Source organism: Cetorhinus maximus, chromosome 4 (assembly GCF_964194155.1).
Source record: "Cetorhinus maximus chromosome 4, sCetMax3.hap1.1, whole genome shotgun sequence".
Lineage (NCBI taxonomy): Eukaryota > Metazoa > Chordata > Chondrichthyes > Lamniformes > Cetorhinidae > Cetorhinus > Cetorhinus maximus.
Genome location: NC_135882.1, coordinates 163,244,297 through 163,256,854, shown reverse-complemented (window position 1 = coordinate 163,256,854; position 12,558 = coordinate 163,244,297). Strand labels below are relative to the sequence as shown.

General features: G+C 45.2%; 1 protein-coding gene across 2 annotated transcripts in view; it reads left to right on the top strand.

Annotated features, from left to right (window-relative positions):
* Positions 1–12,558, top strand: part of LOC144680000 (protein spire homolog 1-like) — a 276,542-nt gene that overhangs the window by 30,773 nt on the left and 233,211 nt on the right. The window contains exon 2 of one of the 2 annotated variants that reach the window (XM_078541063.1): positions 9,795–9,829. In XM_078541063.1, the coding sequence (XP_078397189.1) occupies positions 9,795–9,829 (35 nt within the window). Of the gene's footprint in view, positions 1–9,706; positions 9,830–12,558 lie in introns of those variants that run through there. The other variant, XM_078541067.1, reaches the window with a different exon arrangement.

The following is a 12,558-nucleotide window of genomic DNA, read 5'->3' as shown; positions in this document are numbered from 1 at the left end:
TAATCAAGGAGAGGTTTTTAGAGCAGAAGGTGGACTCATTGGTTACCCAAGACTCCCTGCAATATTCGGGATGTGAAACTTGAGCCTTGATCCAACTGGATCTCAGTGGGCAGTCCATACTGGAATTGTGTTAATTCCCTCACCACTATTTTGGCTGATATGGTTCTCAGGGAAACAGCCTCTGGGAAGCAGGTAGCCACGTCCATGATGGTAAGGATGTACCGGTGGCCCCCTTTTCCCACAACCTGACAGGTGTGGCTGGTTCTGCAAAACCTTACTACATCTTGCTGGAGGTGTGGCCAGTAAAAATGCTGGTTGATGTGAGCTTGGGTTTCTCGTATACCAAAATGCCTGGCCGTTGGGATTTTGTGTGCTGGCTGTAATATTTCCTCACATTACCATGGTGTCACCACTACCTGGTGGATCGCTGTCCACTCCTCATTTGCAGGTCTGTGAGGGGGGTCTCCATTTCCTCATCAGCACATAATTTTTAACGTAGTAGCATTCAGGGATTGTCTCTGCCTCAGCTTCAGTTTGGGCAGTCTGAGCTAATTTTTTTAACGTGGGTCAGCTTGCTGAGCGGCACCTAAGGAAGTCCTACTTATTACCTCCTTAGGGTCTTTGAGACTCCCAAAAAAGGTCTCAGATAACCGGACAGTAGAGCTATCTGCTTACGGTACTACGTCAGCCTCCCCTGATGGAGTTTGTCTCTCCATAGACCAGGTTACCACACATTCGGGGGAAATACCAGGCACTTTACCATGCAGCTGTTCAGTCTCTCTGACCTCACTCAGCTTCTCAGGGATTACTGGAGACGCCATCACCTTTGATCCTGCCAAGTCATTGCAGAGGAGCAGGTTGGCCCTGTCCACAGGCAAACTGGGGGACGACTCCCATGTTCACCGGTCCTGACACAAGGTTGCTCTCCAGGTGCACCCAGTATAAGAGGAGGGGCATGTACCCTCCTTCAATAGCCTTTATCAACACCTTGGCACCTACTACATTCTCTGGTGTAAAGATCATGCCTTTTCCCAGCAGCAGAGTTTGTCTGGTCCCTGTATCCCTCAGTTATCAATGTAGGCCTATTTGTCTTGCTCTGGGGAAATGTGGTCACTCTTCCCCTTGATACAAAATCCTTGTGACTTCCAGGGATATTTGTAAACTTACCCATAGTCACAGTAGTGTTTCCACAGCAGGGGTGGGGAACCCACGGCCTGTGGGCCGGATCTGGACCATTGCTCAATTTCATCCAGCCCGCAGCAAAATTTCTAAAAATGTAGACCAATGACAGTAGCACTTCAAAATAGCATTTATCATCATCGTTATGAATTTGCTTTGGATATAAGCATCAGCTAAATTACTGTAATAATATTTAACAATATAATATTCAAATTCAGCCATTGCATTAAAACAGCGGGTGAGTTGAACGTTTCTGTATTTTCTCTTAAAAAAAAAACAAAATTAAGTTGATTTTTATGTGGGTGTGGCCCGCGACTGATTTTATCTATGTGTGAATGGCCCGTGATAAGAAAAAGGTTCCCCACCCCTGATCTACAGAGATTTGCTGCCGCAGTCAGAGCCATAGCCTGGTCTGCTATGCTTGCTGTCTGACTCCCATTTTCTGTGCAGGGTTTGTGCGCTGTCGCCCAACAAACCCCACGGGTTTTCCCTGTAACCTCCAGCACTCAGCACGGAGCTGTCCTGTCTTGCAGCAGTTAAACACACAGGCTTCTTGGCTTGGCTGCTCTTCTCAGCACCATCCTTTCTGGCCTGAGGAGGGCCCCTTGTGTTTCCAGCTGTCCCTTCTCTCCCATGGGTGCCCAGTTTCCTATCACTCATCCACCTTCCATCCTTCTCAGTTGGTTGAGGATGACCAGGGGATGGGGGTTTGTGGATAAGCTCATTATCATCATTATCATCGGAGTTGTTGCCTGACTGGCCCCATTTGCTCTCTGTTCTGCTATATGCATTCTTATCAGGAAGAGTATGGAGTTTTTAAAGCCCTCGAAGGGAATTATTTCACAAAGGTTTTCATAGGTGGCCTCCATCTTAAGTGCCAGTACCCGCTGGTCAAAAGTGAGTTGCTTAAGCCTTTCAAATCAGGCCATTTCCTGAGGGTACGGAATTTCTGATGGTATGCCTCTGGCACTAACTGGTACGTGCTTAAAATAGCCCTTTTTGCTGCCTCACAGCTTGTTGTAGTTTCCTCAGGCTAGAGGGAGTAAATCTCGTGAGCTTTTCCTGTCAGCTTACAGGACCTGTGTTGGTCTGGCCACTTTGACTGCTGGCCTACCCTTTCGAAAGAGATAAAGAGGGTGTCCACCTCTTCTTCATCAAACCTGGGAATTAAATGGGCAGAGTTGAATATCTCAGCCCTTAAATCTGAGCCGGGGGTGTCTTCAGTGGACGGAGTGGGATCCCCCTTCTCAGCTCGGGCTATTTTAATTTAAACTCCCTTTTTCTCTTTCCTGGAATTCTCTCTCCTCCTTCTGTTCCTGTCTCTCTTTCTATTTTCCTGTTCCTGCCTCTTTCTCTCTCTCTCTCTCTCTCTTTTCCCGTTCCTGCCTCTTTCTCTCTCTCTCTCTCTTTTCCCATTCCTGCCCCTCTCCCTCTTCTCCCTTTCCTGCCTTTCTCTCTCTATTTCCCCTTTTCTCAAATTCCAGTTCCAATTTCCGTGGCTCCGATCTGAATTTTCCTGCCGCTAATTTATCGGATTCGGTGCTCTCAATTTCCACCTTCACCACCCATTTTAAAATTTCTGTTTTTCTGGCTTTCGGGCTTAACTCCAAGTCTAAGTGCCTAGCTCCACCTTTTAGTTCTTCAAAGGACAGTGCACTTAACGTCTCTCCAGTTATCTCATCCTGTTCTATGAACGCATTGACATTGAACGTGGACATTTTAGCACTTTAGTATTACAGACCCAAGAAAACCTTTTTTTTTTTTTGGTGCAGTTTTTTAAATTGCTTTTGAAGGAAGAATTTACTTTCCCCATCCCAATTCTTTCGTCGGCCTGTGGGAACAGTTCCAGATACGAACCCCCGATTTTGTTATGGCCAGGGGAGATGGAGTGGCTCCCCTCTATTCAATCTCCTCGGTTGGTCACAACAAAGGTTTTAAGTTTCTTTTTCGCAAGGATAGGCCTTTTCTGAATCAACATGTATTTAACTGTTTAAGTTGTGAGCAATAAGGAGCCAATCGAACAAGGTTTTCTCGAGCCAAAGAAAGCAAATTTATTAACCACTAAACCCGAGAGGAAAAAAAATAATAAAACGCAACACCGTGCACATGGGAATCAGAAATAATGGAAGTTAGAGTCCAATAAAAAAATTTTAAAAGAATAAACGGTTCAGTGTTCTTTGATTGTCGTTGAGGTGTAGATTTTTAAACGTTGCGCCGATTTGGATTAGCTGGTTTTGTGGATGCAGTCAGATGTAGAAGATGTTGCAATTTTCTGAGATCTCGTTTCACTGGTAGATTTCCAGTGTAGTTGGCTTCCAACCCGAGTAATACACTTCTTCCAAAAGAGAGAGCCCCTTTCAGCCTGTCTCTTCTGCTGAAAACTTTCTTGCAATCTCTCTCCAGTGGCTGTAGCCTGGCCTGAAATACTTCACCCATTGTGTATTTCCATGGGGTTTCGGGTGGGTCTGTCCGTGACAGCCATTGTTTCAATATCCAGCACTTTGCATATTAGCATATTAACAAATACATCTATCAAATCTCCTCTCAGCCTCCTTTCCCAAGAAAAACAGCCCTAACTTCTCCAATCTATCTTCATGACAGAAGTTCCTCATCCCTGGAACCATTCTCGTGAATCTTTTCTGCACCCCCTCCAATGCCTTCACTTCTTTTCCTAAATTGCGGCACCCAGAGCTGGACGCAGTTGAGGCCGAATTAGCGTCTAATACAAGTGAATGTGAATTGCTCAGATATTTTAACTGACACTTTAACCTAATACTGCTTGTTTTATCATATTTCATATTATCATATTTCAATAGTTGATTTGGATCCTCTTTTTTTTTTCTCATTTTGGAGCATTCCATGTGTGTGTTGTTTCCTAGCCTTGCAGTGCTGCTGGTGAACCATGTGTTTTGAGAAAACTTGGGTGACTGGCTATTCCTTGTGGTTTTTGCTGTTTGGAAATATTCATGGCCTATTTCTGCGGCATTTCCCTTCCTGCTCGCCACATGACAGCACATGCAAAATCAAGAATTCAGCATGTGGGCAAGTGCCAGACAGCCCTCCTAACATAATTCAGACTGACACAATTTTGATTCAGTGTACTGCACCGTCAATGGGTGAATGAATCCTTCTGTGCAGACATAAGAAATAGGTTTTGAGTGATTTGAATGATGCACTAGAGGGAATATTTTGTGCAGTTTTTCAGTTGGTCTGTTACAGAATGTGTGTGATTAATATAAGCACTCCATTTAGTAGTTTAATTTATTAGATTAAATATGATTTCCTCTTCTAATTGAACTATTCTGCAGACGGATCCACAGGTGTGGCTAGCAATTTCATGCACCCCAGAAAGATGTTTTGCAATATAGAAAACTCAAAGCCTATTATCAGATGTGTCAATTACTAAATTAATCAGCATTATTGCTTAGTCAGCCGCTAAATGACACCCTTTAAGGCTACAGGGGCCATGTGCCTAGAGGGGAGGCAGGATGTCTGCCGAGTGATTACAAGTAAGGCATCCTTTGGCTTATGCAAAAGGAGTTTCATGAGTTCTGCATCATTCATTCCTGTGAAAGAATTGCTGTAATTCTTCACTTGGTTTCTTCAGGAGCAGAAGATGTGACTGAGTCACATTGATAGGGCATTAAACAGGTGGAGTAGGATAGATATAGAATGCTGACTGAGCAGGCTCCAAGGAGTAAATATTATTTTCTCATTCATGGATACTTTCCAAGTGCAAGAATATAAGAACATAACAAATAGGGGCAAGAGGGGGCTATCTGACCCTTCGAGCCTGCTCCACCACTACAACACTGACAAATCCAACCTGGCCGATTACCGCCCCTCAGTCTACTCTCGATCATCAATAAAGTGATGGAAGGGGTCATCATCAGTGCTGTCAAGTGGTACTTGTTTATGGTAACCTGTTCAGTGACGCTCAGTTTGGGTTCTGCCAGGACCACTCAGCTCCTGACCTCATTACAGCCTTGGTTCAAAAAAGAAAAAAGAGCTGAACTCCAGAGGCGAGGTAAGAGTGACTGCTCTTGATATCAAGGCAGCATTTGACCGAGTGTGGCATCAAGGAGCCCTAGCAACACTGGAGTCAACGGGAATCAGGGGGAACCTCTCCACTGGTTGCAGTCATATACCCACAAAGGAAGATGGTTGTGGCTGTTGGAGGTCAATCATCTCAGTTCCAGGACATCACTGCAGGAGTCCCTCAGGGTAGTGTCCTCTGCCCAACCTTCTTCAGTTACTTCACCAATGACCTTCCTTCCATCAAACGGTCAGAAATGGGGATGTTCACTGATGATTGCACAATGTTCAGTACCATTCGTGACTCCTCACATACTGAAGCAGTCCACATCCAAATGCAGCAAGACCTTGACAATATCCAGGCTTGGGCTGGCAAGTGGCAAGTAACATTTATGCCACATAAGTGCCAGGCAATGATTATCTCCAACAAAAGAGAATCCAACCATTGAACCTTGATACTCAATGGCATTACATTCGTTGAATCCTCCACTATCAACATCCTGGGGGTTACCATTGACCAGAATCTGAACTGGACTAGCCTTATAAATACTCTGGCTATAAGAACAGGTCAGAGGCTAAGAATCCTGCGGCGAGTAACTGACCTCCTGACTCCCCAAAGCATGTCCACCATCTACAAGGCACAAGTCAGGAGTGTGATGGAATACTCTCCACTTGCCTGGATGAGTGTGGCTCCAACAACACTCAAGAAGCTTGGCACCATCGAGGACAAAGTAGCCCACTTGATTGGCACCACATTCACAAGCGCTCACTCCCTCCACCACTGGTGCACATGGCAGCAGTGTGTACCAACTGCAGGAACTCACCAAGGCTCCTTAGACAGCACCTTCCAAACATGCGGCTGCTACTATCTAGAAGGACAAGGGCAAAAGATGCATGGGAACACCCGCCACCTGGAAGTTCCCCTCCAATCCACTCACTTTCCTGACTTGGAAATATATCGCTGTTCCTTCACTGTCTCTGGGTCAAAATCTAACTCTGTCTTGAATATAATTAAAGACTAAGCAACCACAGGTCTCTGGGGTAGAGAATTTCAAATTTTTATAACCACTTGAGTGAAGAAATTTCTCCTTATCTCAGCCCCAAATGGTTGAACCCTTATTCTGAGACTGTGACACCCGTGCTCTAGATTCCCCAGTGTGGAAACATTTTTTCAGCATCCACTCTGTCAAGCCCCTAATGAATTTTATATAAACCAATTAGATAATCTCTCGTTCTTCTTTACATCTTTGATCCTCAGTCCTCGCATGTTACTGGCCCATCTCCAGTCGCCCTTGCCTTTCCAAAGTCCATGAATGCGTTGTCATCTTCCAAATCTGCACCCATCTATCCTGAAATCCCATGTTTAAATCTTTCCAATTAAGCTCCTACACCTGCCACAATCCAAAATGCCTCTAATCAATGTCGCAAATGATATCCTTTGTTACCATGTGACCATGATGTCCTCTGCAACACTTACAGCCTCTGACACAATCAACTATACCATCCTCCATGGGCCAGCTCAGTGGGGTTTTCCTTGCCTGGTTCCATCCTTGATAGACTATCTCCCATTGCCACCCATTATCTCTGGAATCCCTCAAGGATCTTGGCCTCCTCCTATTCTTTATCGGATCTACTTGATACCATTTGGTAACCTCGCCTGTAAACACAGGGTCAGCTTCTACATCAATACTAATGACACCCAGGTCTACCTTTCCACAATCTTTTTCAATTCCTCCACTGCCTCTGTATTTTGCAACTATTTATCTTGTATCCAGTCTCGTATGGGCCGGAGTTTTGTCCAGCTAAACATTAAGGTGAACCAAAGCCACCAACTTTGGCTCCCACCACAAACTCTGTGTCCTTGCCACTGATTCCAAGCCCCACTCTAGCCGAAGTCTCAAGTTTACCAGCGTGCTTGCAATCTCAGCATCTCCTTTGACCATGAGCTGATCGTCTGATCCCATGTCCTCGCCATCACCGAGAACTGCCTATTTCCACTCTGGTAACATCACCTATTTCTGCCCCAGAGTTCCTCCCAGGACTTTGTCACATCCAGACTTGACTGTTCAAATGCTCTCCTGGCCAACCTCCCATCTTGACACTCTGTAAAGCAGCTCATTCAAAACTCTATGTCTCCTATCTTATCCAGCACCAAGCCCCACTCGCCCAACTGCTGATCTACTTTGGCTCCTAATCCCCTAATGTCTCCTATTTAACATTTTTATACTTGTATTTGCATTCTAACAGGACCTTGCTTTTTTTTATCACTGTAATCTCCTCCTGCCCTACAAGCCCAAAAACTACAACCTCATGGCCCGACATATTCCCCACTCTGCCAATACCAACAAGTCAGGGATTAACCCAGGTTCACTGAAGAGTGCAGGAGGGCATGCCAGGAGCAGCACCAGGCATACCTAAAAATGAGGTGTCAACCTGGTGAAGCTACAACACAGGATTTGTTGCATGCAAAACAGTGGAAGCAGCAAGCGTTAGACAGAGCTTAGCCACCCCACAACCAATGGGCCAGATCTAAGCTCTGCAGTCCTGCCGCATCCAATCATGATGGTGGTGAACAATTAAACAACTAACCAGGGCAGAAGCCTCCACAAATGTCCCCAGTCTCAATGACGGGGGAGCCCAGTACATCTGTGCAAAAGACAAGGTAGAAACATTTGCTGCAATCTTCAGCCAGAAGTGCCGAGTGGATGATCCATCTCGGCCTCCTCCTGAGGTCCCTAGCATCACAGATGCCAGTCTTCAGAAAATTGCCCGTGGAGGTCCTGTCCACAAAAAGCAGGACAAATCCACCCATCTAATTACTGCCCCATCAGTCTACTCTCGATCATTAGTAAAGTGATGGAAGAGGTCATCAACGGTGCTATTAAGCGGCACTTGCTTAGCAATAACCTGCTCACTGACACTCAGTTTGGGTTCCGCCAGGGCCACTCAGCTCTTGTCCTCTTGGCGCAAATATAGACAAAAGAACTGAACTCCAGAGCTGACTTGAGAATGACTGCCCTTGATATCAAACAACATTTGACCAAATGTGGCAAAAAGGAGCCCTGGCAAAATTGATATCAATGGGAATTGGGGAAAACTCTCCACTGGTTGGGGTCTTACCTGGCAAAAAAGAAGATGGTTGTGTTTGTTGGAAGCCAATCACTTCAGTCCCAGGATATTGCTGTAGGCGTTCCTTAGGGTAGTGTCCTAGGCCCAACCATCTTCAGCTGTTTCTTCGATGACCTTCCCTCCATCATAAGGTCATAAGTGGGGATGTTGGCTGATGATTGCATAATGTTCAGTGCTGTTCGCAACTCCTCAGATACTGAAGCAATTAATTTCCAAATGCAGCAAGACCTGGACAACATTCAGGCTTGTGCGGATAAGTAGCAAGCAACATTTGTGCCACACAAGTGCCAGGTAATGACCATCTCTGACGACAGAGAATCTAACCACCTCCCTTTGACATTCGATGGCATTACCATCACCAGATCCCCTAGCATCAACACCCTGAGGGGTACCATTGACCAGAAGCTCAAATGTGGTTACAAGAACAGGTGAAAGACTTGGAAACTGAGGCAAGTAACTCACTCCCTGTTTCCTTAAAGTCTGCTCACCAGCCAAGGGTGTGATGGAATACTCTCCACATGCCTGGATGAGTGCAGCTTCAGACTCAAGAAGCTCAACATCATCCAGCAGCCTGCTTGATTGGCACCCCATCCGTTCACTCCCTCCACCATCAACGCACAATGGGAGCAGTGTGTACCATCTACAAGATGCACTGCAGCAACTCACCAAACCTCCTTTGCCAGCACCTTCCAAACCCGTGACCTTTACCACCTAGAAGGACAAGTGCAGCAGTGAACACCACCATCTGCAAGTTGCCCTCCAAGCCACACACTATCCTGACTTGGAAACGTATTGCAATTCCTTCACTGGGTCAAAATCCTGGAACTCCCTCCCTAACAGCACTGTGGGTGTACCTACACCACAGGGACTGCAGTGGTTCAAGAAGGCGGCTCACCACCACCTCCTCAAATTAGGGATGGCCAATAAATGCTGGCCTTGCCAGAGACACCGACATGACAAAAATGAATTAAAGTATCTTGATTCTTCTGACTCAGGTCTCTAGAATGCCCATGCCTTATGCTGCCTGGGTCCAACAGTGTGAAATTCCTTCTGTAAATCCCTCTGCCTCTCCACCTCCTTTTATGACCCACTTGAAAACCCCATCTCTTCAGCCAAACTTCCGGTCACCTAATGTTAGACTCCTTCTTTGGCTTTCCTTACGCCTTTGTGAAGTACCTTGGAGCTGTTTCTTCCTGATGAAGCCACGATATAAATGCAGGATATTATTGTTGTTGTGAGTTTAAATGAAGCAATTTGATTCCAAAGCAGCTAGTGTGATTGGGTTGTCTGGCGTAAACAGCAGTGTGTGCAAGGATTGTACAGTAGATTTCTTTAGCTGCAACATTGAATTCTGTTCTCTTGTTGCTTGCAGTGAAAGTTGGTGCCTTGTAGACTGCTGCATTGTGCTGAGAAAAAAAAAGCCTAAATTACGTTTGTTTTTTGTTTTCTAGATAAAGGGGAAACAAGCCGGTGTACAGAACTAGAGGTAAGCAATGGCTAAAATGCTCAAACTATTGTTGATTATTCTGTGAAGAAGGATCTGCTAATAATTGTTTATTCCTTTTTCCTTCCTGAGCTTGATTAAATCTAAACTCCAGTTCTTGCTCCATAGCAGATTACTTGCAGATCTTTGGATCCATTACGAAGGGGAAAGCTTCCTTTCACCATGTCAGGAGGAAATGGAAATATTGCTGACAATTTTGACTTTGTTTGATAGCATAAATGGGCATTTCAGTTGCCTGTTATACTTCAGAACAGGAGTAGGCCATTCAGCCCCTCAAGCCTGTACTGGCATGCCTGATCTGTATGCTAACTCTTTTTACCCGACTTGGCTCCATATCTTTTAATGCCCTCAGATCCCATCATCATACAATCCACGATTTAGGTGTTTTAATTGAACTAGCATCTATTGTTTTTATTGGGAGAGAGTTCCACACTTCTAACACCCTTTGTGTAAAGGAGTGTTGCCTGACCACTCTCCTGAATGGCCTGGTTCTAAATGGTTATGTTCATTGTCAGAGATACTCTCCCCATCAATGGGAAGAAAATTCTCTCCGTCAACCCTAACAATTCCTTTCCATATCCCAAAAGCCTCAATCAAATCACCCCTTAACCCTCCATTTTCCAGGGCGTACAAGCCTAATTTATGAAACCTCTCCTAATTTTTTAACGCTTGTAGCTCTGACAATATTCAATTGAATCTACGCTGCACTCCTTCCATGGAAAATATACCCTTTCTGAGATGCGGTGCCCAGGACTGTACACACTACTCCAGATGTGGTCCAACCAGGGAAGCTTCCTCCCCTTTATGTTCTAGCCCTCCAGGTATAAATTTAGATTCCATTCCCCTTCTTTTGTACCTGACTACTACACTTTGGTGATCTATGCACATGGACCCGTAAATTACCTTTGGCCTCTATTGTCCCTTGCCTTCCACCATTTAAATAATGCTCACTGAATAATGAGTTTTGCCCATTCACTTAATCTGTCTATGTCTCTTGGTAATTTAATGCCTCCTTGCTTACCATAATCACCAATCTTTGTCTTATTGCCAAACCTGGATCGATGGCTCCCTTGATTTTCATTTCTTGTTGTTTGCATGCTTGATTTCATCAGTTGAAGTTCTTTTTTGAAGATATTAAACCCAACCTTCCTTGATTATTGCTCTGCTCCTGTAGGGAATGTTTGGGCCATTGTTTTGAGCTGCCTTTTGTGGTGCATTGCTGAATAAGTGAATCAAGGGTTTAGGAATTTACAGTCTTGACTGGCATTCCAAGGCACCCGCCCTGGCACCTTGGGTTGGTTGTTTACCACACCGTTGACCAGGATAGTGAAATATTTTGTTGTGTAGTAGCAGAGTGCTTAATCTGTGGGACAGACAAAAAAAAAGTGCATGTTAGTGTTACCAGAACTCAGCCTGATGTCCAAGCGATGTAAAAGGTGACAGTCTTCGGGTCAGATGCGATCCCTTCAATTTCATTTACGGCACCAATGGAAAATGGAGCGAAATCAGATGGCAAAGCTTGCCCAACATTCTGCTCCATTTCCCACCTCAGCCTGGCCCCACTGGACCACTGTCCCAATCAGCTTCATGCCAATGGGGAAGGGGTGTGAGCCTAGTAGCTACCGTGCCCATTTTTCCTTCCCTTAGACTGTGATAGGTTGTGGCAGGCCCAGGTTAGTGGTGGGATAGCTGTGAGTTTTCTCAATGGTGGGGTGGGGTGCTGAGGGAGTGGACCCAAGCATTTAGCTTTGTAGCCTTAGTTGTTGTGTTCATCTTTGAGGCTTTTCAATCTCTTAAATGGTCCTTTCTACTGTCTGCTTGATGCAGCGATGGTCCTTCTACAGTACTACCTGATTCCCGGTTGGTGAGCAGGCATTGCTAACACCTCTGGACCCAGGAGCATGGGACAGGGTTACAGTGCGGTTGGAGAGGGCAGTCAGAAATCCTGTCCCACTGCTCCCCTTGATCCAAGAAGCAAATCCAGACTTAGGCCTTTGAGCTTCAGCAACAAGCCTTACTCTGACCACTTCTTCCCAAATCGTGCACCAACCAGCCACCTCCGTCAATCAGCCAATTTCTTACAGCCTTCCAGTATCAAACTTTGTACTTAGTGCTGAGGGTCAGAACAGCAACAATCAGACTTATTAAAATAGCTTAAATCTTAACTACTGCTCCATGACCGCGGCTTTTCTGCAATGCAAACCGGTGTTAATATATAAAAATGTAGGAAGCTGTAGCTACAGAACCTGAGGTCTAAATGGGGTAATCCTGAGAGTAGTTAGGTAAGGTCGGAAAATGTTGCTGGAAAGCTGCAAGATAGAAAATGTGATATCCCAGTTTGAAAAAGTAAACAGAGATAAGCTGGAAAATTATAATCTTAACTTCAGTTGTTGGTAAATTACTAGTGCCTATACTACTGATAAAGTGAGCCAGTCAATGCCAATCAGTGCAGATTTTGAAAAATCAGGGCTGTGCCAACATTGTTTAATTCCTTTATTGGCACACTATCCTGACTTGGAAATATATCGCCGTTCCCTCACTGTCACTGGGTTAAAATCCTGGAACTCCCTCCCTAACAGCACTGTGGGTGTACCTACACCACATGGACTGCAGCGGTTCAAGAAGGCAGTTCACCACCACCTTCTCAAGGGTAACTAGGGATGGGCAATAAATGCTGGCCTAGCCAGCGACTCCCACATCCCATGAAAGAG